The sequence below is a fragment of the Myotis daubentonii genome, chromosome 18, assembly GCF_963259705.1.
Source record: "Myotis daubentonii chromosome 18, mMyoDau2.1, whole genome shotgun sequence".
Taxonomy (NCBI): Eukaryota; Metazoa; Chordata; class Mammalia; order Chiroptera; family Vespertilionidae; genus Myotis; species Myotis daubentonii.
The window spans coordinates 39035197-39063139 of NC_081857.1; the positions used below are offsets into that span (position 1 = coordinate 39035197).

At 45.9% G+C, this 27943-nt stretch overlaps 1 protein-coding gene across 4 annotated transcripts; it reads left to right on the plus strand.

The window, feature by feature from the left end:
* CLCC1 (chloride channel CLIC like 1) lies at nucleotides 1-27542 on the plus strand. Of its 4 annotated transcripts, XM_059673441.1 has the most exons (12): nucleotides 10-130; nucleotides 575-689; nucleotides 12075-12215; nucleotides 12594-12677; nucleotides 15010-15117; nucleotides 15965-16186; nucleotides 16647-16787; nucleotides 18035-18128; nucleotides 20554-20651; nucleotides 21126-21272; nucleotides 23433-23568; nucleotides 25188-25362. In XM_059673441.1, the coding sequence occupies exons 3-12, from the start codon at nucleotides 12087-12089 to the stop codon at nucleotides 25199-25201; spliced, it is 1173 nt and encodes a 390-aa protein (XP_059529424.1). In that variant the 5' UTR covers nucleotides 10-130; nucleotides 575-689; nucleotides 12075-12086; the 3' UTR covers nucleotides 25202-25362. The 4 variants fall into 4 exon arrangements, with proteins under 4 accessions (XP_059529420.1, XP_059529424.1, XP_059529423.1 ...); XM_059673437.1 differs by lacking the exon at nucleotides 575-689 and having other exon boundaries at nucleotides 1-130; nucleotides 23433-23765; nucleotides 25188-27542; XM_059673440.1 differs by lacking the exon at nucleotides 23433-23568 and having other exon boundaries at nucleotides 25188-27542.
* Nucleotides 27543-27943: the final 401 nt, after the last annotated feature.

Consider the following 27943-nt stretch of genomic DNA (forward strand, 5'->3'; position numbering starts at 1 on the left):
GCCGGCCGAGCGGGTCGAGGAGGACCAGCCACATAAGGCCGCGCTGGGCGGTTCGCGCAGGCGCTGAACACCTTCTCCGGCCGTCCAGGCGGTCACCTGTCTTCCGGGAGCGGCCGCGGCGACCGCAGACGTGAGTGTCGCTGTGCTCGTGCGGCGGGCGGGCTGGCGGCCGGGACTGCGGGGTTGGGCCGGGCGGGTCCCGCGGGCGGCAGGGAGGCCGGGGCGGGGGCTGCGCGCGCCCCGGGGCCTGCGGGGAGTTCGCAGCGCCGCGTTTCCCGGGACGGGCGAGCCACCTGCCCCTCACCTCCCGGCCCGGCGGCTGTCTTACCGCGGTTGCTGTTGGTTTCCCGGTTCAAAGAGCGGCCTGGGGACGCGGGGCGAGCGGGTGCGAAGCCGACCCGAACGGACGCTGGGTGTTGTTGCTTTGGGTTCTCTCTGAAAACTTGACGCGTCGTCTGAATAAATACCATTTCCCGAAGAGCCCGGGTTTGGCGGTGGTGAATTTTGAAAAACTCCAAATCTCATTTGAATGTGAAAAGTTAGAGGCAAGTTTATGCCAGGTGGTGTTTTTCAGGTTTTCTGTGTGACGGTGGTGATGGTGTGGACCCGGCCCGCTGCATCATCATCATCATCACCTTCACCTGGGCGCCTGCTAGGCTCCGCACCTCCAGTGGCCCAGGAAACTGCAGGTGCGCACGCGCACTGAGCTCCAAACGCCGAGGCCCTGCTTTGACTCTACTGTTCAAATTAGCTTTGTCTTTCTCATTAAACGTGTAAGTTCGTCGAGATCTGATACTTTTTCTTTAATCGAAATTTTATTTTGGCATAATTTGTAAAACTTACCTTCATTGTGGAGAGTATAACACATGCCTCCCCTTGCCCCCCTCCACCAGGCTCCCGGCCTCCTCCTGCACTGTTGTCTGTGATCTTGGGCCGTGCAAACTTCCATGCCTCTGCCTCTATTTAGTTCGTCAGTTTATTTTGTTCTGTTATATTGTAAAGCAGAAGACGCCTTAATAAGCCAACTTTATTTGAAGTCTTTTTCATTTCGCTAGCGCTAGAGGGCCCAGAGGAAATAGCGCTTCTCAAATTCTGGGGCCCAATATGGTGGAAGTCTTCCTTATTTATACTTTTTTCAGCTCTTTGTCTTCCAAATTTGGAATGAGACTTCCCGACCTTCTGAGAAAAAGACCTTCTGAGAAAAAGTCCTTTGTGCTGGGACAGGGCTGTGAGACCATATCTCAAGGCCTGGCCCAGCACTGACAACTCTGTCTGGGACATAGTTTATGGCCTCTCTGGAATGGGAGTAGTCTTAGTCTTCCCTATTATTTAAGCAAGAAAACGTTTACAGAAGCCAGAATAGCAGGGTTAACATTTTAAACAGCAGTTTTTACCCAAGATGGAGGTTACTATACTTCAGTTCATTAGATTCCACATATAAGTGAGATCATGTGATATGTCTTTCTCTGACTGGCTTATTTCACTTAGCATACTCTCCAGGCCCCTCTATGCTGTCTCAAAGGGTAAGAGATCCTTCTTTTTTACAGCTGCATATTATTCCGTGGTATAAATGTACCACAGCTTTTTAAAAAAATATATATTTTTATTGATTTCAAAGAGGAAGGGAGAGGGGGAGAGAGATAGAAACATTAATGATCCTACTGGGGATCGAGCCTGCAACCCAGCCATGTGCCCCTGACCAGAATCGAACCTGGGACCCTTCAGACCACAGGCTGACGCTCTAGCCATTGAGCCAAACCAGCTTGGGCCCACAGCTTTTTTATTCACTCATACGCTAATGGGCACTTGGGCTGTTTCCAGATCTTAGCTATTGTAAACAATGCTGCTATGAACGTAGGGGTGCAGACATTCTTTCTGGTTGTTGGTGTTTCTGGATTCTTAGGATATATTCCTAGAAGTGGGATCACTGGGTCATATGGCAGTTCCAGTTTTAATTTTTTGAGGAAGCTCCATACTGTTTTCCATAATGGCTGCACCAGTCTGCATTCCCACCAGCAGTGCACTAGGTTCCGTTTTCTCCACAACCTTGCCTGCACTTGTTCGTTGATTTGTTGATGGTAGCCATTCTGGCAGGTGTGAGGTGATACCTCATTGTAGTTTTAATTTGCATCTCTCTGATGATTAGTGACATCGGGCATTTTTTCATGTCTCTTGGCCATCTGTATGTCCTCTTTGGAGAAGTGTCTATTCAGGTCCTTTGCCCATTTTTAATTGGATTGATTGTTTTCCTTTTGTTGAGTTGTATCTATTTCCACCGAGTGGCTGTCAATCTCCTTGGAGATGTCAGTCTAGTAGCTCAGGTCCCAAGCCACTCTCAGAAAATTCCAGCTGTGTAGACGTGTGGATACAGCAGTGAGTGTCTCCTCTCCACCCTCTCTGGATAGCCCCTCAAGGCCACTAGCATCTTGCCCCTGGGGGAGCAGTTTAGGGAGAGCCAGCCTGGGTTCTGTCATTTAGTAGCTGAGTGGCCTTGGGTGGGCACCTTGTGTTCCTAATCTTTAAAATGAAGATAACAGTATTACCTCCAAGAGTTTTTGTGAGGATTGAAGTAGCTGTGTTGGGCCCATCAAAGACTAGCTGCTATTTTATATATATATATATATTATAATGGGGATGGGAAATGATAAAAAATAAGAACGGGGGTAGAGAGACTCTTATTAACAATTAGTAGGATCACCGGTGCCACCATTAAGCTAAACCAACACATGATGGTTAGTTACTTGCCCTTAACACGTCTCAGAGCGTGGTCTGTGGGCAAGCATCTCTGCCATCACTGGGAGCTTTTGGGAATGCAGGATCTCAGGCCACCGCAGACTCGATCAGAATCTGTTTTTTGACACGGTACCCAGCCGGTGTAGATGCAGCTTTGTTTGGAGTCAGTGTGAAATCAATGGTAAGATTTCTCAAGGAGTTCCAGCCTTAAGTCACTGACCATGGGGATTTGCAGCTGACTCCACTAATGGGCCTCACCTCCTGGTCTTTTCATCCTTTCTGCTTTGCTCATCCTAGCTCTGGATAAAGCTCTCCATCTGCTCATTATTGAGAAAGGAACATGGTTGTCAATAGCATGATTTTGTGGGGGTTGTGGTCAAAACTCAGGGGCTTGCCAACCTTCTGAGTCACCTCCCCTAGTGTGATGCCTGCTAACCTCGTTCCACACTGACACTCCTGGTTTCCTACCTGGCTATTTTACCTTCCTCTTGGTCCATATAATGATGTGAACTCTGTCAGCTGTTCTTTTTCAATTTCTTGAAAACCTTTGTCAATTTATTGAAGTTTGTTTTGTGGCCTGACATGGTCTATCCTGCAAAATTTTGTATGTGCATTTGGCAAGAATGTATATGTTTCCTTGTCAGTTTTTTTCTGGGTGACCTATGCATTGATGGCAATAGGTTGTTAACGTCCCCTTCTATTACTGTATTACTGTTGATCTCTCCCTTTATATCTGTCAATATTTACTGTATGGAGAACCAAGATGGCGGCATAGGTTAACGCCGGAGTTTGCTGCTTTGAACAACTACTTCAAAAGTGAAACCAAAAAACGGAAGGGACATCACCCAGAACCACAGGAACACTGGCTGAGTGGAAGTCCTACAACTAGGAGGAAAGAGAAACGCATACGGACACTCAGAGGAGGCGCAGTGCTGAAGTCAAATTCTGAGGTGCGGAGTGCGCGGAGCGGGCTGGCGGCGGAGGGCGCGGTTGTTGTTTTCAATCGGGAGGGAGTCGCAGACTCTGAGCACCAGATCCGGGTGAGTCTTTAGGGACCCAGACTCAAACGGGAGAAGCGGGACTGTCTGGCTTCGGTCAGAGCGAGTGCAGCTTTCTCTCCGAGCTTTGCAGCGGGTGCTGGGACTCAGAGAGGCAGAGCCCCTGAGGACAGGACTGAGAGCCGCCATAACTGCTCTCTCCGGCCCACCCTGTTGATCCTGTGCGACCCGCCCCGCCCAAGCCCTGCACAGAGGCATTTACCGGATAGCCTCAGGCAAAGGCTAGATTAGCACCTCCCTAGAGGACAGAAGTTCTCTCACTGCTGACACTCATAGCTGACTCTCATAGCCACTTGGCCTGGAGGTCAAACCCTCCCTGGAATTAGCTACAACAATCAAGATTTAACTATAAGGCTGCGAACAAAGACCACTAGGGGGTGCACCAAGGAAGCATAACAAAATGCGGAGACAAAGAAACAGGACAAAATTGTCAATGGAAGAAATAGAGTTCAGAACCACACTTTTAAGGTCTCTCAAGAACTGTTTAGAAGCTGCCGATAAACGTAATGAGATCTACACGAAAACTAATAAGACCCTCGATCTTATATTGGGGAACCAACTAGAAATTAAGCACACACGGACTGAAATAACGAATACTATACAGACGCGCGACAGCAGACCAGAGGAGCGCAAGAATCAAGTCAATGATTTGAAATGCGAGGAAGCAAAAAACATCCAACCGGAAAAGCAAAATGAAAAAAGAATCCAAAAATGCGAGGATAGTGTAAGGAGCCTCTGGGACAGCTTCAAGCGTACCAACATCAGAATTATAGGGGTGCCAGAAGATGAGAGAGAGCAAGATATTGAAAACCTATTTGAAGAAATAATGACAGAAAACTTCCCCCACCTGGTGAAAGAAATGGACTTACAGGTCCAAGAAGCGCGGAGAAACCCAAACAAAAGGAATCCAAAGAGGACCACACCAAGACACATCATAATTAAAATGCCAAGAGCAAAAGATAAAGAGAGAATCTTAAAAACAGCAAGAGAAAGAAACTCAGTTACCTACAAGGGAATACCCATACGACTGTCAGCTGATTTCTCAACAGAAACTTTGCAGGCCAGAAGGGAGTGGCAAGAAATATTCAAAGTGATGAATACCAAGAACCTACAACCAAGATTACTTTATCCAGCAAAGCTATCATTCAGAACGGAAGGTCAGATAAAGAGCTTCACAGATAAGGAAAAGCTAAAGGAGTTCATCACCACCAAACCAGGATTATATGAAATGCTGAAAGGTATCCTTTAAGAAGAGGAAGAGGAAGAAAAAGGTAAAGATACAAATTATGAACAACAAATATCCATCTATCAACAAGTGAATCTAAGAATCAAGTGAATAAATAATCTGATGATCAGAATGAACTGTTGATTATAATAGAATCAGGGACATAGAAAGGGAATGGACTGACTATTCCTGGGGGGGAAAGGGGTGTGGGAGATGTGGGAAGAGACTGGACAAAAATCGTGCACCTATGGATGAGGACAGTGGGTGGGGAGTGAGGGCGGAGGGTGGGACGGGAACTGGGAGGAGGGGAGATATGGGGGGGAAAAAAAAAAAGGAACAAATGTAATAATCTGAACAATAAAGATTTAATTAAAAAAATATTTACTGTATATATTTAGATGCTCCTGTGTTGGGTGTATAGATGTTTATAAGAGTTTTATCCTATTGTTGGCTTCATTTTTTACAATCATTATGAAATACCCTTCTTCATCTCTTGTGATAGCTCTTGGTGTATCTAGTTTGTCTGATATAAGTATTGCTACTCAGGTTTGGTTTTGTTTCTATATGCATAAAATATCTTTTCTTTTAAATATGTTTTTATTAATCAGAGGAAGGGAAGGGGAGAGATAGAAACATCAATGATGAGAATCATTGATCAGCTGCCTCCTGCACGCCCCCTCCTGGGGATTCAGCCTGAAACCTGGGAATCGACCTGCCTCCTGGTTGACAGGTCCACACTGAACCACGGAGCCACACCAGCTGGGCTGAAATATCTTTTCTATCCCTTTACTTTCAATCTGTCGTTTGATTTAAAGTGGGTCTGTTGTAGGCAGCAAATGTATGGGACTTGTTTTTTTATTCATTCAGTCACCCTATGTCTTTGATTGGAGCATTTAATCCATTTAAAATTATTCTTGATAGGTATGTAGTTATTGTCATTTTATGAATTGTTTTTTGGTTCTCTTTTTCCTCTTAATTCTCTTGTTTTGTTCTCTTGTATGTTAATGACTTTGTATAGTGTCATGTTTGGTTTGCTTTATCTTTATTTGTTGTATACTTTGTAGATTTTGGTTTGTGGTTACCATGTGCTTTATATATACCAAGCTATGTTTATAAGCAGTCTGTTTAAAACAATTTAAAAAATTTATTTATTTTATTTTATTTTTATATATTTTTATTGATTTTTTTACAGAGAGGAAGGGAGAGAGAGAGATAGTTAGAAACATCGATGAGAGAGAAACATCGATCAGCTGCCTCCTGCACATCTCCTACTGGGGATGTGCCCGCAACCCAGGTACATGCCCTTGACCGGAATCGAACCTGGGACCTTTCAGTCCGCAGGCCGACGCTCTATCCACTGAGCCAAACCGGTTTCGGCTTAAAAATTTATTGATTTGAGAGAGAGAGAGAAAGAGAAACATCAGTTTGTTGTTCCACTTATTGATGCATTTATTGGTTGATTGTTGTATGTGCCCTGACAGGGGATTGAGCTCACAACCCTGGTGCATGAGGACCATGCTCTAACCAACTGAGCTGCCCAGCCAGGCCTGTGTACAAGCAGTTTTTTAAGTTGACGGTCGCTTAAGTTCAAACACATTCTAAAATCCCTACAATATTTACTCTTTCCACGTTTATGTTTTTGTCATTTGTTACTTTGTGTGTTTGTATGTATCCTGTAATTTATTGTTGTATTTATACATTATCTTCCTACCTTTTCGTTCAGTCTTTGTACTAGCTTTATAGTTGTTTGATCCACTGCTTTTACTAAGTGTTTCTTTCCTGTACTCTCTTATTCATATTTTGATATTTTCTACTTAAGGGAGTCCCTTTAAACATTTATTGTACTGGTTTAGATTTTTCTTGTCTGGGAAACTTTTTTTTAAATATATTGATTTCAGAGAGGAAGGGAGAGGGAGAGATAGAAACAATGATGAGAGAGAATCATTGATCGGCTGCCTCTAGCACACCCCAACTGGGGATCGTGCCCACAACCTGGGCATGTGCCCTTGACCAGAATCGATCTCGGGGACCCTTCAGTCCACAGGCTGGCACTCTATCCACTGAGCCAAACCAGCAAGGGCTGGGAAACTCTCTATATCTCCTTCGATTCTAATTGATAGCCTTACTGAGTAATCTTGGGTGTAGAGCTTTGCCTTTCATCACTTTGACTATTTCATGCCACTCCCTTCTGACCTGCAAATTTCCCATTGAATAATCAACTGACAGTCTAATGCAGTGGTTCTCAACCTGTGGGTCGCGACCCCTTTGGGGGTCGAACGGCCCTTTCACAGGGTTGCCTAAGACCATCGGAAAACACATATATAATTACATAGTTTTTGTGATTAATCACTATGCTTTATGTTCAATTTGTAACAATGAAATTGGGGGTCACCACAACATGAACTGTATTAAAGGGTCGCAGCATTAGGAAGGTTGAGAACCGCTGGTCTAATGGGAGCTACCTTGAATGTAACTACCTGCTTTTTCTTTAACCTTTGGCATTTTAATTATGACATGTCTTGCTCTGGGCCTGTTTAGATTCATATTGTTTGGAACTCTGCTTTCTGGACTTGTATGTCTATTTCCTTTGCCAGGTTAGGGAAGTTTTCAGTCATTATTTCTTTTTTATTATTGTTGTTGTGATGAAAAACATATAACATACAATTTTCCATCTTTTTTTTCTTCAATTACAGTTCACAGTCAAAATTATTCTGTATTAGTTTCAGGTGCACAACATAGTGGTTAGAGACAGTCATATGCCCTACAAAAAGCATGTCAAACTTGTGGCCCATGGGCCGCATGCCTCGTTTACTTGGCCCGTGTTGTCCTTTGAGTTGACATGCTTGCCCTACGGAGTGGTCCCCCTTATATTTCAAGTACCCCCCCCCAGCCCATGCATAGCTATTACAATATTATTTTTATCCTCCATTGACCTCTCCCTGGCCACTACCCCCCCCCCCAGCACATGCCCTTACCCCCCTAGTGTCTGTGTCCATTGGTAATGCTTAGATACATGCATACAAGTCTGTTGGTTGATCTCATACCCTCCCCTCTCCCCTGCCTTCCCTCCGAGGTTTTTACCCTCCTCCCTCCCCTGCCTTCCCTCTGAGTCAGTTTGATGCTTCTCTGTCTCTGGATCCATTTTTGTTCATTGGTTTATGTTGTTCACTCTATCCCACAAATGAGTGAGATCATGTGATATTTATCTTTCTCTCACTGGCTTATTTCACTTAGAATAATGCTGTCCAGGTCCATCCATGCTGTTGCAAATGGTAAGAGTTCCCTCTTTTTTACAGCAGCGTAGTACTCCATTGTGTAGATGTACCACAGTTTTCTAATCCACTCATCTGCCGATGGGCACTTAGGCTGTTTCCAAATTTTAGCTATGGTGAATTGTGCTGCTATGAACATAAGGGTGCATATATCCTTTCTAATAGGTATTTATGGTTTCTTGGAATATATTTCTAGAAGTGGGATTACTGGGTCAAATGGGAGTTCCATTTTTAATTTTTTGAGGAAACTCCATACTGTCTTCCATAGTGGCTGCACCAGTCTGCATTCCCACCAGCAGTGCACGAGTGTTTCTTTTTCTCCACATCCCCGCCAGCACTTGTCTGTTTATTGCTTTGTTGATGGTAGCCATTCTGACAGTTGTGAGGTGGTACCTCATTGTCATTTTGATTTGCATCTCTGAGATGATTAGTGACTTCGAGCATGTTTTCATATGTCTCTTGGCCTTCTGTAGGTCCTCTTTTGAAAGCTGTCTGTTTATGTCCTTTGCCCATTTTTTGATTGGATTGTTTATCTTCCTTTTGTTAAGTTGTATGAGTTCCCTGTAAATTTTGGAGATTAAACCCTTATCAGAGGTAATGTTGGGTTTTCTTGGGGTTTTTTGTTTGTTTTTGCTGTGCAGAAGCTTTTTATTTTGATGTAGTCCGATTTGTTTATTTTCTCCTTAAATTTCCATTGCCATAGGAGCTGTATCGGTAAAGATATTGATACAACATATGTCTGATATTTTGCTGCCTGTGGTTTCCTCTAGTATTTTTATGGTTTCCCGTCTTACGTTTAAGTCCTTCATCCATTTTGAGTTTATTTTTGTGTATGGTGTAAGTTGGTGGTCAAGTTTCATTTTTTGGCATGTATCTGTCCAATTTTCCCAACACCATTTATTGAAGAGACTGTCTTGACTTCATTGTATGCTCTTGCCTCCTTTGTCAAATATTAATTGAGCATAATGGCTTGGGTCGATTTCTGGGTTCTCTGTTCAGTTCCATTGGTCTTTGTGCCAGTACCAAGCAGTTTTGAGGACAGTGGCTTTGTAATATAGCTTGATATCTGGTATTGAGATCCCTCCTATTTTGTTCTTCTTTCTCAGGATTGCTGCAGCTATTTGGGGTCTTTTTATTTCATATGAATTTTTGGAGAGTTTGTTCTAGGTCTGTGAAATATGCCATTGGTATTTTTATGGGGATTGCATTGAATCTAAAGATTGCTTTGGGTAGTATGGACATTTTAATGATGGTGATTCTACCAATCCATGAACACGGTATATTCTGCCATTTGTTTATATCTTCCTCTATCTCTTTTTTCACTGTAGTCATTATTTCAGCTGAGTTCGCTCACTGGGTGCGTCGTTTGTAGAGCTGGTTGGATGCTGCTCTGTTGTGGTCTGAAGCGAGCCACTGGGTGTGTGGGTTCTGGAGGCTCTTGGGAGGGACTCTGGTGCAGGCCAAGGTCAGCCACCATTTGTGCCTGGCTGGGGGCTGCCTAATGGGAGCTACAGTATGACCTGTGCTTGGCTGCCACTTGTGCTAGGCGTGAGGGTGCTTGTGGGAGGCTATGCTGCAGACTGAGCCTTGGGACCCTTCGTTGGCACCACAATGTTTGCTGAGGCCATCTGCCACTTGTACCATGCTTGTGGCCACTTAGTTGAAGTTACGTTTCAGGCCAACCTAGCTGCAGCTTATGCCAGGCTTGGGGACACCTTATGGGAGTTAAAATGCAATTTGAGACTGGTTGCCACTTGTCCTGAGTTTGGGGCCATTCAGCAAGAGGTAGTACAGCATAGGGAACATAGTCAATAATCCTATATAATAAAAGCCTAATATGCTAGGTGTCTGGTTGGCCGTTCAACCAATCAAAGTGTAATATGCTAATGATATGCTAAGGCTGCTCAACCGCTTGCTATGATGTGCACTGACCACCAGGAGGCAGGTTAGACGCCATGACCGGTAGGTTAGATTGCTGCTGGGGTCCAGCCAGTTGGGACTGAGTGAGACGGGCCAAACATGCCCTGGAGCCCTCCCGTGGTCCCTCCCCGGCTGGCCAACCTCTTGCTTCCTTCCCTGGCCTCGATTGTGCAATGGTCAGGTTCCTTGGCCTGGCCTGTGCCCTCAAAAAGAACCATATACCACTAACTACCATCTTTTTGCCCCTTACTATATCCCAGCCCGAAGTACCAGTCTCTTTCTGTGTCTGTAGATTTTCCTATTCTGGATATTCCGTGTAAATGGAATCATATAATATACTAGGGGCCCGGTGCACGAAATTCATGCACTGGGTGTGGGGCGGGGGGGAGTGTCCCTCAGCCCAGCCTGCCCCCTCTCACATACTGGGAACCCTCAGGCGTTGACCCCCATCACCCTCCAATCGCAGGATCGGCCCCTCTGTCAGAGGCGTCAGGCCTGGGCAGGGGACCCTCATTTCCCCCCATCACTGGTTCTGCCCCCAGCCCAGGCCTGATGCCTCTGGCCTAGGCGTCTGGCCCGGGCAGCGGGGACCTGCAGTGGCAGCGGGGGGCGCCGCGATCACGCGGGCTCCGCCCCTGCAGAATGCCCCTGGCTGAGGCGTTCGGCCCAGGCAGTGGGGACCCACAGCTGCAGTGGCCCCGCGATCGTGGGCTCCGCTTTAGGCCCAGGCAAGGGGCCCCTAGCTCCTGGGACTGCCAGCTTCGACTGTGCCCAGCTCCCATCGCTGGCTCCACCCCTACTTCCTGCTGTCACTGGCCAGGGTGGAAAAGGCGCCTGATTCTCCGATCATGGCTGGGAGGCAGGGCAAAGGCGGCCCCAGGGCCGCCTTTGCCCTGCCCCCCAGTTCTTAGCTCCCCACTGGGTTTCCGATCACTGTCAGTGGCAGGGGGCTTCTTCCTGCTTTCCCTTTCGCCTCCCTGCATTGTGCCTACATATGCAAATTAACCACCATCTTGTTGGCAGTTAACCGCCATCTTGTTGGCAGTTAACTGCCAATCTTAGTTGGCAGCTAACTGCCAATCTTAGTTGGCAGTTAATTTGCATATAGCCCTGATTAGCCAATGAAAAGGGTATCGTCGTACGCCAATTACCATTTTTCTCTTTTATTAGTGTAGGTGGTTTATGGTGACTGGCTTCTTTCACATGTTCATCCATATTGCAGCATGTATCAATACTTTATTCCTTTAAAGATTATTTCTTTTTATGGCCTAATGATATTCCTTGTCTAGATACACTGCCTCGGCAGCTGGACCCTGGGCCTCTCGGAGAGTCTGAGAGAGCCACATTGTATTTATCCATTCATCGGTCCATGGACATTTGGTTGTTTCTACTTTGTGGCTATTGTGACCAATGTGGCTATAAATATTTGCTTACAAGTTTTTGTGTGGACATATATTTTCATTTCTTCTGGGTACATACCTAGGAATGGAATTGCAGAATCATATGGAAAATCCCTATTTTTGTCTCTGAAAATGTGTGTGTGTGTTTATTTGTGAACTAGAAGCCTGGTGCATGAAATCTTGCACGGGTGGGGTCCGGCCGGCCTGCCCGCCCAGATTGATTGAGGCCGGGGAGGGGGCTGTTTGGGGGTGGGGAGGGGCTGTGAGCAGTTGGCCCCACCCCATGGTCGAACTCCCAGTCGAGGGGACAATTTGCATATTAGCCTTTTATTATATAGGACATCATTTTACTGTTATATATCAGTTCAGAAAGAAAGCATTATCTCAGCACTAGAAGGAAGTAGATAGTTATAACTTATTCTAAAAATAACTATATTTCATCACATTTATTAAAACGTGTGTTTAGCCTTCCTGCAGGATGCTGTGTTCGCTGCTCCTTTGTGAATGTCTGTGGCTGATCGCTGGCTTTGCTCATGATGATGACTGGATTGACCCCACAGACATGCTCAACTATGATGCTGCTTCCAGAACAATGAGGAAATCGCAGGTGTGTGTGTCAGACCTCATCGGCCCTTGGGTGGAAGTAGTCTGCAGTTGTTGGGTTTACTCAGGACTGTGAGGGTCGTGTATCCATGATTGGCAGTCACACAAAGTACTTCATGACACGTAGTCTAAGATCATCTCACCCCACCTGCGTATTTCTGTTTTGAATTTGAATGTAAAGCCCATCAGGTAGCAAACTAATTTGATTTTAATTCTTAGCTGATATATAAATTTGAGACTCTTAATTTTTTGGTGGTTCAATACAGTTGAAAAATATAACAAGAAAAGTTATAATATGGAAAAGTTAAAATTTTAATCTCTACTTACAGACTTTTTTACAAGTGAACTATGAAGAAATAAATCTTTCTCTGCTCTGCTTTAGGCGAGAAAGGAGGTCAGTGCTGACTCGTCATACGCTGATGAATTGTCGGGATGTTACAGCAAACTTGATTCTGTAATTCATAAGGTTAGGTTTTTTTTTTCATTCATGAATTTTATATTATAGTATGTCAGATTTCTCTCTGTTTTCTGTGCTTGCTGGCATTATCTTTGTTCCTATGTGCTGTGCAATGTATATATATAGCTGATGCCTGAGCAGTGGGGGGTGGGGCACTAACCCCCCTACACAGTTGAAAATCCTTGTGTAACTTTTGACACCCCCAAAACGTAACTATTAATAGCCTACTGTTGATCAGAGGCTTTCCTGATCACATAACAGTCGATGAACACATACTTTGTGTGTTATATTATACTATACCCGTACAGTACAGTCAGCTGGAGAAAATACATTTAGAGTACAGAATGCATTTATTGAAAAAAAATCTGATTAAGCCCTGAGCAGTTCAAACCCATGTTATTCAAGGATCAACTGTGTATTATTTTTTCTTTGCTTACTCTAGCCTTGGTTTTTTAAGCAGTTACTCTGGTCTTGTTGTTAAATAGTGCTTTTATTTTCCTGTAATGACATTTATCTCATTATATTATAATCATTTCCTTACCAGACTGAAAATTTCTTGGGACAAAGAATGTGTTTTATTCAGTCTTGGTTCTCTGTCACCTGTCACAGTGCTAGAGCGTAGGAGCCGTAGTAGCCGCATGACAAATGTAGCAAATGGGGAAATGGGCGTGTTCCCAGCTTAGAAGCGTGGAGCTCCTCTTACAGATATAAGGATGCTTCATTCTTCACTCCTGTTTGTGTGGCTGGGGGAGCCTTCATGGGAAGGGAGAGGAGTCAAGGTTGTTCAGGGGTTTGGACGTAGGTGGTGCTGTGGGAACCACTCTGTTGGTGTGAGGCCGACTGGCTGGTGGCAGTGGAGGGGCCTGGGTGGAGAGGGGGTGGCTGAGGTCCGGCAGTGCTGACAGCTCAGACTGAGGCAGGGACAGCGAAGCGACTGGTGGAAGAGAAGAGGCGAGTGTTGTAGCTGAGGGAGGGGGGGCAGGTGTGGGAAGAGCTAGTGGGAGGGCGGGAGGGGGTTTCCAGGCTGAGGGGAGCACTTGTTCGCTGAGACGCTAAGCACGTCTGCCGAGCGTGGGGTTCTTAGCAGACGTGACCCTCTGAGCCGAATGCCAGCAGAGAAACGTGGATAAAGTTTGCCTCCAAACGCAGACCTGCCTTTTTATATACATTTTACTGTGTTTTAAACATTGTAAAAAACGGGATGGGTAAAATGGAGTCTTTACTCCTTGTTTTAAAAAAACAACATTGTTTCTCTTAAAGAAACATTTTAAAAAATTTAAAGCAAGTATGTCAAACCCAAGGCCCGAGTTTGCATGCTTGTTTTAAAGGTTTATGAACCTTGCCTGGAGGCAGTGGAAACGGCCATGTGACTTCTCTCTCAAGTGTCCTGTCCTGAGTTTGTGCTCACTGTTACCTTGTGCACCATCTGAGGCCCCTTTCCGTGCTCAGGGTCCACACTCAGTTTTAAAAACACGGTTACGTGTGTAAGACATGCCTTGCCCTCACTGGTGACTTGACCATCGAGTGTCTGTAGAGCTAAGTTCAGAGGACGTCTGTCCTGGTGAAGGTGTGCGTGCTGAGGGCTGCCACGTGGAGGACACAATGACGAAGCCATGGTTCCTGTCCTCCGAGGCGTCCGTGCAGAGGGGGTGGTCAGTCGTTGACAGGAGAAGTTAATAAAAGGCCAAAGTAACAGGCCCATTCAGGAAATTCTTTGCTGTGTCTCCTCCTTCTGGCTTCATCCTGTTTCTCTGTGTTTCTTTATCATCCTTCCCTCCCCCCACTTCTCTTTCTCTCCTCACTGTCTGCCATTACAGAGACACATTGGTCCAGATGTTCTGCTTGTCCACATCACTGCCCCCTTGCTTTATGATCTTCAGCTTTAAAATAGCTGAAAGTCAGTAGAAAAACTGCTGGTCACAGCTAAGTGCTGGGCGTGTGTTCCTCATTTGTAGTCTGCTTGACCTTTGCAAAGAGAGAGCCACAGGCAGCAGGCAAGCTCTACCTTGTAATGCAAGCTTAACAATAGGCGGCACCTGCCCCGGCTGGTGTGGCTCAATGGTTGGGTGTCGCCCTGTGCACTGAAAGGTTGCCAGTTCCATTCCCAGGCGGGGCACATGCCCAGACTGCAGGCTTGATCCCCAAAGGGGTCATGAAGGAGGCAGCTGCTCAGTGTTCCAATCTCACATTGATGTTTCTCTCCCTGTCTCTAAAAATCATTAAAACATGAAAAACCAAACAAACAGCGCTTTACCTTGGTTTTGATGGGGCCACTAGTTAGAAACTTGACCCTTACATTAAACTTGATGCTAACTGTTGATTTTTTGGTGTATGTTTACAGGTTGATGAATGTGAAAAGAAAAAGAGGAAAGACTGTGAAAGTCAAAATAATCCTGTTTTTAGGAGATACTTAAATAAGATTTTAATTGAAGCCAGGAAGCTTGGACTTGTGAGTATTGGGTGGTGTGATACTAATCAAGGTAGTGGGTATCTTCATTATCTATTAATTTCCAATTATATAAAGCAGTGAGGGAGCACTGTTGTGCTGTAACAGAAGTCCGGGCCGAGCCTGGGACCAGAACCTGTTCGTGCAGAGGTTTGGTGGAAGGCAGTGCAGGCCGCTCCTCTCTTCCTTCTCGTTCATGGGAATTTACTTCCTCAACCCTGTGCACTGCCCAACCATTTAATGCAGTTGGGGGTGGGTGTTGTTTTAAATTTGCTATTTGAACTTGACCAAACAGTTGGAAACTTAAACTCCTGACTGGGTTAAGGAAATTCCGCCTGGCCTTGACTGGTTTTCTCCCACCTCCACACCTGCGCACTCAGGTGACGAAGAGCGTTGCCTGTGGAGGAGAGGAAACGCGTTTAAGTAGTTTCCCCAGGCTGTGTATGTGCAAGCGCTGCTTTTAGAGGATTGGATGTTGTGCACATGCCGTGCGCAGGGACCGAGCCCCGCATGTCCCTGAGGAGCCATGGCTCAGTACGGGCTCATTAGTGTTTGAGGTGACTTTACAGAATATAACTACTGCAGGTAGCAAGACGCAACTGCATTTTAGTAAAATGTACATTGTTTGCGTAGTTTTACACTTTCGGAAATGTTTTTCACATGTATTATCTTTGGTTCCATGTGGCCTGTGAGGCAGACGGGTGGGTGTTGTTATCCTTACGCTGTGTGTGAAGTACTGTGAACTAACTATATATTTGGTTCCAAATTGGCTTTCGTCTTGAAACGTTTCACTAGGTAATATAATAAAATTCTCTTTCCTGTTGTTTGTTTTTTGGCAAATTGACCTCAGCCTGATGAAAACAGAGGTGACATGCACTACGATGCCGAGATTATCCTTAAAAGACAGACCTTGATAGAAATAGAGAAGTTTCTCAATGGGGAAGACTCGCTGCCAGGCGCCCTGGATGATGCACTAAGTGATATTTTAATTAATTTTAAGTTTCATGATTTTGAAAGATGGAAGTGGCGATTTGAAGATTCCTTTGGCGTGGATCCATATGATGTGTTTATGGTAGGCTGGGTGAGGGGGGCACGGTTAACAGGTTTTAAAAAACCACTGTTCAAACTCCACCATCATTGTGTTAAGAACCTGGACTAAGTCATACTGTGTTGATGAACTTCCAGCAAAATGGTACAAATGATATTGCATATTTTAAAAAATATATTTTTATTGATTTCAGAGAGAGGAAGGGAGAGGGAGAGAGAGCTAGAAACATCAGTGATGAGAGAGAGTCATGGATAGGCTGCCTCCTGCACGCCCCACACTGGGGATGGAGCCTGCAACCCGGCATGTGCCCTGACCAGGAATCGAACCCAGGACCCTTCAGTTCACAGGCGGACACTATCCGCTGAGGCAAACCAGCCAGGGCGATTTTGCACATTTGAGTCCAGTTTTTAGTTTTTGTTGGTGCTGTGGTTTGGTGGGGAGGACGGCGCGGCAGTGACTCTGCTGTCTCTTCCTTCTGTTTGAGGTGCTTCTGTGTCTGCTCTGCATCGTGATGCTGGTAGCCACCCAGCTCTGGACGTATGTTCGTTGGTACACCCAGTTGAGACGTATTTTACTCATCAGTTTCCTCATCAGTTTGGGATGGAATTGGATGTATTTATACAAGGTATTAATTAGGTGGAAGGTTTTAAAATTTTTAAATGATATTTCTTGATAAAAAAGAAGAGATAATCCATGTAGAGTTAGTCTGTAACCTGCTTATTTTAGTGATTTGGGATATGTTTTATTCTTTGCTAGAAATGATATCAAAATATTAGTTTTTAAAAGTTAGGTTATTTCCTGAATATAAAATAGTATGTTTAAGGTAGAGAATTTAAAGAAGATAAGTACAGAGAAATTTAACTTTTAAATATCACCCTATAATCTGTCACCTAGAGATAGTCACTGCCAGTATTTTGAGACACTACTTTGCAATCTTTTTTTCTAAGTTTTAACTTTCAAAATTGAAATTAGGCTGAACCCTAACCTAACTCTAAACCTAAAAAAAAATCGGGACCATGCTGCATATAGAGATTTAAAGACACGCTGCTGCTCCTGTCACAATGGTCTAATCCAGGGGTGGGCAAACTTTTTGGCTCGAGGGCCACAATGGGTTCTTAAACTGGACCGGAGGGCCGGAACAAAAGCACGGATGGAGTGTTTGTGTGAACTAATATAAATTCAAAGTAAACATCATTACATAAAAGGGTACGGTCTTTTTTTTCAATAGTTTTATTCATTTCAAACGGGCCGTAGTTTGCCCACGGCTGGCTCTAATCATTACAGGACAGTTTCAGATCTGTCTAGCAGGGGAGTCAAACAGCCTGATATTTTTAATGAATTCATCAGATTAGACCATTGTGATTTTTTTAAAGCCTTTTGCTCTAAGTTACTAGAACTTGTAATTATTTAAAATTAAAGGAAGGAAGTTGTTTGGTTGAATGCGGTCATCTCACTGGTTTCCCTGGGGCTTTAATTTATAAAAGATACGTTATCGTTTATAGGCCACTTGCACTGACAACCACCCAAAGCAAAACCCCATCTTACCGTGAGCTGAGCAGCAGCATCTAACACAGCGATATTTTGGGGTGTGGTGTGAGCCATATTTGAACTGATTTTTTAAAATTAGTGACAAGGTTCTCCTTCCTCATCTTAATTCCGTAAGAAGTCAGTTGTACTCGCTTCAAGCCCCAATAAAGAACCATTAACCCTGTGCTTTGCCATGAGCTAAAGAGCCTCTCTTTAGAAACAAGAGGTGCATCTTTTCTGCTAAACCTTTTAAACAACCTGGTGTCTGAACTACGGCGTTTGGGGCGTGGGGCGTGGGGCGTAACCATTGCTAGCAGCGCTCACGCTTCCCTGGGTGTTGCTCAGGTGGCTTTCGCGCAGCATCAGGCCGAAGTCGCCAAGATGGAGCCGCGAAGCAACGTGTGTGCCGAGAAGATGGACTGGTCTGGCAGCCTCTGGGGTAAGTGCTGCTGGTTCCCGAGGCCTTATTTTGAATAGAATTTTTGGGAATGAGAAAACATGTTAAAAATGACAAAGAAATGATAAAATAGCAGAAGGAGAGTTTCCAAGACTAAATCTTCAGGATCAGAAGAACAAGCAGGAAGACTGAGGTTTCAAAGGTAAATCAGGAGAAGAGACAGTCTTGTTAATTATAAATTATTTTTTGATCCTTTGTTACGACTTTATGTATTTTTTAAAATATATTTTTATTGATTTCAGAGAGGAAGGGAGAGGGAGAGAGAGAGAGAAATATCAATGATGAGAGAGAATCATTGATTGGCTGCCTCCTGCACACCCCCTGCTGGGGATCGAGCCCATAACCCCGGCATGAGCCCTTGACTGGAATTGAACCCGGGACCTTTCAGTCTGCAGGCTGATGCTCTGTCCCCTGAGCCACACCAGCTAGGGCATGACTTTATTTTTTAATTTATTGGGGTGACATTGGTTAATAAAATTTTATAGGTTTCAAGTATATAATTCTGTGATACATCATCTGTAGATTGCATTGTATGTTTACCACCTGAAGTCAAATCTTCCATCACCATATATTTGACCCTCTCTACTCTTTACTACCCTCCAGTAAAGGGCATTTATTATGGCAATAGCTGATCATTTTCAAGCATGGATGGTAAAGAGAAGTAAATTAAATTGTCTTAAAATTGATAGCTTGAAGCAGTAAGAATACTTAAAATTGACCCAGGTTTCTGACTTTTGTACCTAATGTATATAAACCGGATGGTGTATCTTGGGGTGTCATTTTTCTCCATTTATCAGTATGATTACATAGAGATATAAAAATGTAACTATATACATTGTCCACAGTTTACTGTATCAAAATGGCATCTTGGATTATTTATTTAGAATATGCTAAATTATAAAAAGAACACATTGACTATATTTGTGGATAAAACATAACTTAATTCTCACAGTTATATTCAAGGCTTCCATTCTCTGCCGGTCCTTGATATATTGGCTGGGAAAAAAGAGTTGTAATACAAGGAAATAATACAATAATGAATAAATAATACAAGAAAAAACTGCTTCGTGTACTCACAACTAAAAACCTACTCTTGCCCACCCCTGTATATCATGCATTTTAATTATAATAAAGTACTGTATACTTTTACTATATTTCCCTTATTTTGTTTTTTGGATTGGGAGGAAAGACAGAGGAGTGGGGGAGACAAATGGGGATTTTTAGAGTTATTGAACAAACACGTATATACATTTTTCTTAACATGAAGGAAATATTAAAAAATGCTTGCCAGCACTTTGATTTATAAAGTCAAACTAATAAGCAGCATTTATAAATATTCCTATTTAAAAAAAAAAGTCTTAGGTTTCCGCCCAGTGAGTTTTGTGTTCATGTGACGTCACAGGGCAGGACTAGACACTGTATATTCGCTGACTGGTATGGCCTGTCTCCCTCCATTCGCCTGAGGATGCCATGCCCACCTGCCCGTCGCACAAGGTCTCGCTCAGTCTAGGTCCTCAAGATGAGTTTATTAAAGAAGTGAATCTCTCTATAAATGAATATCCATTTAGACTTAATCTCCTTATATTGACTTAGGACATCTTATATTGTAGCTTTACTATTTTTTTTTTTTAACTAGGGGAAATTACTTTTTTTGGTACAGATTTTTATAAATATTTTCAGTAATGTTGACTGCCTTTAGTTATGCATATCTAGCAGTGGAAATGGTTCAATGTTCAAAGACACTTTATACATAAATGCAAGTCCCTGATGACTAATCCAGAACAGAATTTCAGCAGATTCTTAATCAGGTGTCCAAAATTAATGTTTCTTAAGACATTAGGGGAACTAAACCAACCCAGCCTTGCTTCGTGGCTTCATGGACAACCAGATGCCTCCTCTGGCTCAGGCTAGTATGTAATGTGAACCTGATTTAGAGGAGTTGGGAGAACTAATGTTCTACTTCATTTTATAAAATGAGGAGAGAACTGACTTTTAAAGTGACATTATTGTAGATTCACAGGTAGTTGTAAGAAGGAACTACCAGCAGGGAGGCGCTGTGTGCCCCCCTGGTGGAGGCACGACTACCAGTCCAGGGCCCAGCCTGGACAGGGACTGCGATACAGTCCAGTCTCACTCAGAGCGCCCGTTTTCAGATCGTTACCTTTTAGAAATCTTTGTAACATCATCTGTTACCTGCATAGGATTTGTAGAATTTGAATGGGTTTTTAAAATAAACATTTTGGACATACGATGAAAAAATTTTTAAATTGGCATCACAGGGAGTCTGTTTTGTAAAACAAGTTAAAATTGATTAGTGGTGGTAGCAGGGGTGAAACCAAAATATTGTCTTATTCGGGAGTGAAATGCAGCTCTTTTTAAATGACAGTGTTTGTCTTCCTCCAAACAGAATGGTTTAGAAGTTCCTGGACCTACAAGGATGACCCGTGCCAAAAGTACTATGAGCTCCTACTCGTCAATCCGGTTCTGTTGGTACCACCAACAAAGGTATGGAATATGTCTTGTAACAATGACACATACAAAGTAAGTCCAAACACCCCTGCATATATTAAAAACCATAGGTGTTTTTAATTTTTATTTATTGATTTGAGAGAGAGGGAGCGCGGGAGAAACATCAATTTGTTCCACTTATTTATGCATTCACTGGTTCATTCTTGTGTGTGTCCTGATTGGGGATCGGACCCCAACCTTGGTGTGTCTAGGGTGGTGCTCTAACCAGGTGAGCTACCTGGCCAGGGCAAAAATTGTTAGTTTTTTTTTTTTTTTAAGTCTTTTTGCTAATAACTTTGTTCTAGAAAGAATATACTTCCATTGCACAGTGATTTTTCACATTTTTAAAAGCATATGACAACATTTTAATGTATGTAACATAACTGCAGTCTCAGTGCCCAGGGCAGTTTGGCTCATTCTATGTGCCTCAATCGTTTGAGGGGAAAATGAAGTTGCTTTTACCACTTTCAGGCCATGGCAGTGACGTTCACCAACTTCGTGGTGGAGCCGTTGAAGTACATCGGAAAGGGGACCGGGGAGTTCTTCAGAGCGCTCATGAAGGAGATCCCGGCGCTGCTGCACATCCCGGTGCTTGTCCTCATGGCCCTGGCCGTCGTGGTGAGCACAGGGCCTGCCCACCGGTCACGGTTACAGAACAAGGCGCTTGCTGGTGTGAAAGGGGACTTTTGGGTGGTACAGCTGTGTGCATACTCCCATGTGTGGGCCTCTCAGCAGGGACACGGGCTCAGGTGGGATTGTAGCTGCCATGGCAGTGATTTAAAGTAAGACCTTCCTTTCAGTTGGTTCTTTGCACGTGGTGAAGCAATGCACACAACGTCAATTGTTTTGTTTTTTTAATCCTCACCCGAGGATATTTTTTCCATTGCTTTTTTTAGAGAGTGAAAGGGAGGGAGGAGGTGGGGAGGGAAGGAGGGAAGGAGGGAGAGAGAGACAGACAGAGACAGAGACAGACAGACAGACATCGATTGGGTGCCTCCCGCACATGCCCTGCCTGGTGCTGGGGATGGGACCTGCAACCATGAGGTACATGCTCTTGACTGGGAATTGAACTGGAGACCCTTCCCCCCGAGGGAGGGCCGCTGATGTAACCACTGAGCCACCGGCCAGGGCTCTCAGCCTCAGAAAGGGGCGGGAGGTGGGCGCCCTGACAGTGGGCGATTCAGGCGCGGACGTTTCTTAGGGGGAAGTGGGCCCCTCACTCCGCCGTGGTCTTCAGCTTCCTGTGCCGCTGGCTGCCAGCTTTTACCCAATGAAGCCCGTGTCACGGGAAGCGAACCGGACGCCCTCGGCGCCTGGGAAGGGGTGGAGTGTCTCCCGGACGCACCCGCTGCTCTTTCGCTTTGAGGCTGTTCCTGCTTTGGTTTTGGTGTCTGATTACGGGGTTCGGTGGGTCAGGGTCAGGTTTAGTTAGGTGACATCAGTTGTACGGTTTAGTCTCTGACACTGAAATTGTGTGCAAAACCATCATCTCTTGTTTACCTGCTTCTGTCTTCAGAACGGCCTCTCGTTTACAGATGTTTGTTTTCAGGGCCCTTGCACCCTTCAGAACTGAAAACCACAAGGAGCCTTTGTTTATGGGGATTTTATTTGTTGATATTTAACATATTAAGAAATAAGAAAAAAATTTAAAATACTGAGACATTTTAGACTATTTAAAAACATTTTTTTAATCCTCACCCATGGATATTGTTATTATTTTGTGGAGTTTTTTTGGTTAATCCTCACCTGAGGATATTTTTCCATTGATTTTTAGAGAGAGTGGAAGGGAGAGGGAGAGACAGAAACATCGATTGGTTGCCTCCTGCACACACCCCGACCAGGGCCGGGGAACCTGCAACCAAGGTGCCCTTCACCGGAATCGAACCCAGGACCCTTCAGTCTGAGTGCTGACGCTCTATCCATTGAGCTAAACCGGCTGAGGCCCAAAGATATGTTTTCATTGTGTTTCTTTTAGAGAAAGTGGGGGGAGAGAAACATTGATCAGTTGCCTTCCTTACATGCCTGCCTGGAGAATCAAACCTGAGGCTCTTCGGTGCACGGGATGATGCTCCAACCAGCTGAGCCAGCCTGCAGGGCTGACATGCTGGGGCCACTTTAAAATGCAGGTCTGCACAAGCACACAGCCCACCGTGCCTTCAGCAAGGAAGGCGCTGAAGCCAGAAGTCGCCACTTACACCCCAGGGAGTGTGGGGAGAAGTGTTGACTTCGAAGAGCCCCTGGGGGCGTCTCGGGCGCTCCAGGGCCCAGGTGAACTGCTGCCTAGAGTGTCCCCCAGCCTGCCACTCAGAGCCTGTGGGGTTGTAGCTGTAGCTAAACCACGTTTGAATTGGCAAAAAAAAAAAATTTAATTAACCTACAGGAGAATGTTTACATGATGGTGTACAGCTGGACAGTTTTCAGCATTTACCTGATTTGAGGGGTGTGAACACAGACAGCATGTGCGCAGTTATCAGTCAGTACCTTCCCATGGGAGTTTCTAGGCTTTAGCCTAACTGCCATTGTTATAATTCAATCAAACTCTCTAGCTGCTTGAAAAGTCTACTTAATACTGAGTGATTTCTCAGTTTTTATTGGCTACTCTGGCCCCGTGTTAAAGAAGAGACCTCTAATGAAAAGAACAAACAGTTCAATGAACATGGTTATGTCTGCAGATGCCCCAAGTTGAATTACATAATTCTGTTAGCGCCCTGAATGGAAACCCCTCGTGTTGCACGTCAGCCACGACGTACTCAGAAACGCGATGTCTTTTCCTCCTAGAGTTTCTGCTACGGTGCCGGACAGTCGGTCTTTATGCTGCGACCCTTCGGTCCCGCCCGAGAGCCCCCCCTGGCTCTTCAGCCAGGTGACAAGCGCCAGCAGCAGGAAATTGACTATAGACCCCGTGGTGGAGCAGGTGATGCAGACTTTGGTTCTAGGGGCCACATTGGCCTCGTTGAGCACGGCCCGTATGACAGACGGTGTGAGAGTGGAAGAGATGCTGGGGGAGAGAGAGTTGTTGACGGGAGATTTCAGACTGGCCACAAGAGCCCCGAAGTGCTCCGGGCGGTTGATAGACCAGACGCAGACCGAGAGCGTCCCGCGGTGCCCAGCGTAAGTCACGGCTGCTGTCTGTCCTTCGCTCTGGGCCTCGGTGCTGCCTGCAGGCTGCGCCTCACTCCTACCTGCACCGTGGGTTTTGTCACTGACGGTGTCATTACTCACATCTCCCCTGCTGGTCAAGGTTAGTCCCAGCTCCGTACGCTTCTGCCTCGGGGAGAGGGAAGGCTCACTGAGGGCCGGCCGGCGGGAGCCCACGGGAGCCCAGTCGTGGCTGGAAGAGGGGCGGGATCAGGAACCTCGCCTTCCCAATCTTCTGTATCATGGGCCGGTGACTGCTTTTGACCTGCAGAATGGTGAGGCCTTTTCCCCACCATTACTGAACATTTAACGGGACATTTCCTTTCGGTGTGTGTGTGTTTATCCTCACCCAGGGATGTTTTCCCATTGATTTTTAGAGTGGAAGGGACGGGGAGAGACATGGATTGGTTTCCTCCTGCACATGCCCGACTAGGGCTGGGGTTTTACCCAGAATCGATCCTAGGATCCTTCAGTCTGCAGGCCAACGCTCTATCCACTGAGCCAAAGCAGCTAGGACGACATTTCCATTTTTGTTTGAGGCAGGAATTTGTACTGTCATTTGCAAAGTTTAAGTTGCAAGTGTAAACCTTTGAAAAATAGCACGCACACAGTAGAGCTGAGGAGGTTATAGATTCCCTTCCTACGCAGTGCCTCAGGAGCAGAAATACCGGCATGGAAAACTGAAAGGTGTTCCTTTCAGCTTTAAGAGTTAATGTCTATCTGTCACTCATCTCGGGAATCCTCCTGTGACTTCCCATCACACCTCACGTGGAGTGGAAGCCAAAGTTGCCACCGTGGCCCAGGGCCATCTGCCCACGCCCACCCCTTCCTGCTGACCTCGCCCCCCCCCCCCCCCCGCTTCCTGCTGACCCCCCTCCCTTCCTGCTGACGCCCCGCTCCCTCGCTGCGCTCCTGACTCGTCCTCAAGCTCAGAGCCTCCGAGCCTGGTAGTCACCATCCGGAATTGTTCCCCACAGCCACCGTCTCTTCACGCCTTTACGCACCGAGCCCCTTTCAGACCAGCAGTCCCCCCCCCTCCGCCCCTTTCAGGGCGATGCTTTGCTGATTGGTTTGGTGCCGATTCTCTCCCCAACCTAAAAGCAAGTCCCGGTGAGGGCAGGGTCTTCCTGGCCTGTCCCTGCAGTGTCCCCAGCAGATGCTTGTCAGATGACTTACTCTCTCCGGGTCAGGAGTTCGCAGTCCTGGTCCCCAGGCCTGACCACGCCGTGTCCTCCGTGTCCCGCTCCTCCGTGTGGTTCCTGGAGGCTGACCATTCGTGTCATCACAGTCCAGCATTAGAATTCAGACTTGCGTGGACACTTGTTGGACACGATTACCAGCCTTTCACATCGTTACGGAAACAGTTGAAACAAGATGTACTTCTGTGCTTTCTAGGCCAGAGAGACTGATGGAGCCCCGGAAGGAAGTGCACCCCGGGAGGAAGCGCACCCCAGGAGGAAGGCAGAGGGCAGCACCGAGAGCAGCCGGCGTCCTGAGCCCGGCTCTGGCCAGGGGGCGCCAGGGGGGGCGGAAGATCCTGCAGCGGGAAAGGCCCCACTCAGGACTCAGGACGAAGGCAGCCCCCCGGAGGGCGGCACGCCCCGCCCAGTGAGCACGGCGGTCGCGGAAGCAGGTGGGAGGGACCCGGCCGGCGGCCCCTGAGGCTGGAGGAGCCCTGACTCGCACCACAGCTTGGAGGCCATCTTTTTGTAAAGAATCTTGTAATGTACACTCTTCACAACTGTCGACTACAGATTTCTGACATTTACTCCAAAAATGTGCCAACTTAAGCATTCATGTTTTTACTGACAATCAGAATAACACATGTATTTCTGTTCATTTAACTTCTTTTATCTGTTTTATTATGTATTCTCTCTGATGTTAAGATACATCCCATAAAGTTTTGAAGTAGTAATTGTGGAAGAGGATCTCATAGGTGAACAGGTATGGCAGGCAGTACTAATTCCCAATAATTAAGGAAGCCAGTGGGAATGGGGGACATGGAACAAGAAGTTTTCTTGTTTACAGGCACATACGGGAGCCCAGTAACCAAGGTGTGTGCTGCCTGGTGGGAGTCCTGTAAGACCTACCTCGGTCAGGAGACTGACTTGTTCGCTGTGCAGGCACCCCAGAGGGCCAGGGACTCACAAACCGTTTTTAAGGAAAGTCCACTCTGCGTGTCCTTCAGCATCTCCTGGGCCGTGGCCCGCCCTACAGCATCCGTGTCTCTGCAGGCGGCCCACCCGTCAGAGTGGCTCTGTAGCCTCATGTTCTTGCATCTCTCCATCCGCAGCTGTTGGGGGGCTGCTTCCTCGTCACCCCTCTCACTCTCCTGAGACAGACTGGCGATGGCGGGACTTTGGGTAGCGGCGTGTGTGGTAATCTCAGCTCAGGTAGGGAAGGGGTCCGGAGTGGCTGTTTCCCCGCGCGGTGAAGGGTGCAGACTTCGGAGGCCCGTGTGCCTGGCTGCTCAGAACCCCAGCAGCGCGGACTGTTACTGTGACAGTTTCTTCCTTACAGTCTAGCAAACTGTGTGGTCAGGGCCGCAGAAGTCCTCATTTTTAGAGGTTGCACATAGAGAAGAATACCACGGGGAAAACGGAATAGGCGTGTTTCCTAACGACAGACAAGTGATAAATCAGCGTTTTAAATTAGTTATTCTGAGTTTTAAAACTATTCCTCATTTTAAACTGGAAAAAAAAAACTTGTGTATTTTGCTGGTTGGTACCTAGCTAGAAAGCAGATTTCACATACATTTAAGAGTCCCTTGTTTTAACATTCACACTAAAACTTACGTTCAGCTGCTCACTCAGAACGATGCCAGTCGGGAATAGTCTTAAAGGTACCCTTCAGGTGTTTGTTTCAGAAAAAAAGACTTATTCAAAGCATTTGCTTTCTGATGGTTTTTCAAACTTTTTATTTTTCACCTACAGCTTTCATTTAATAATGTTTTGTATCAGTTTCAGGTGTACAGCCTAATGCTTAGACAATCATGTACTTTATGAAGTGGCCCCCCTAATATTTCTAGTACCACCTGGCACCGTAATAGTTATGGCAATATTATTACTCCCTATGCTGTACTTCTGGTATGTTTTTTACATGAAATCTAGTTTAATATTGCGGGCATCTTTAGTATTTCTTCAGAGAGATGGTAATTTTTTCCAAGAAATACACAAAGAATTGTATATAAAAATTTAGAACACTAGGTACGTAGCAAGTGTACGAAGGACCGGGTGCCCGCGGTTTGGAGTAGATTTGGTGGAACGAGACCTGTTGGCTGAGGGGACCTGCTCCGGGTGGAGCTGCCCTGAGCCTGGTCCGGCGAAGGGAACCGAGGGCCTCAGGGGGCAGCCTGAGCAGAGCGCGGGCGGAGCCGGTGCCTCCTGCCTCCTCGCTGCTGTAGCCGTCCCAGCAGCTCTGCCCACAGCCTCTAAAAGCTCATCTTTGTGTTTACCTGACAGATGGCCATTGGGGATGAGATCTACTTGGACCGCCAGCAAGGCAGCCAGCCTGCTGTTGGCGGCAGTGCAGGGGAGACTCACTAGAGCAGGTGGGGCGCGCCCAGGCCAGTTTGTGATAGAGGGGAGGCCTGCCGATGGCCAGCCAATGTGATCAGTAAGATGAAGGCTGAGAGGGACGCGCTTTTAGGAGAATCAGAGTGGTGTTGGCCGTTTTAAATGGAATAATGTTGAATGTTTACAGGGTCTAAGAACTACCATATATACACAATAAACACTTATTTTTATATTACCCGGTTGGTATGCCTATCTTTGCTCATTCAATATTCTTATAAAGACCCATGAAACTCATGTGCACTTTTTAAAAGGAGGCAACTCTAGGACAGTATACCCCGTATAGAACATGTACACTGTAATACAATCCAGGGGTTACCTGAGTACTTTTGCTAAAACTTCTGACAAGACTAATGTGTTGTCACCCCCTCCCCCCCAGCGCTTAATGTAATTTCCGATTGTGTAACTTTTTTATTTTTTTAAACCGTGGCCATTTGGAGTAGTTCTCACTGTTTGCCGATCAGAACCACCTGGAGGACTTTTAGAAAGAGCCCCGGATCCCGGCTGTGCAGCCAGCAGCACCCAGAGGTGAATGCGTTCCGTGTGCTCGGGGGGGGGGGGGGGGCGTTCACCTGGCAC

Coding starts and splice junctions, on each gene's coding strand:
- CLCC1 (XM_059673437.1), top strand. CDS start 12,087: ATGCTGTGTTCGCTGCTCCTTTGTGAATGTCTGTGGCTGATCGCTGGC. Junction 12,216..12,593: donor GAACAATGAGGAAATCGCAG/GTGTGTGTGTCA, acceptor GCTCTGCTTTAG/GCGAGAAAGGAGGTCAGTGC. Junction 23,766..25,187: donor AGCGTCCCGCGGTGCCCAGC/GTAAGTCACGGC, acceptor TGTGCTTTCTAG/GCCAGAGAGACTGATGGAGC.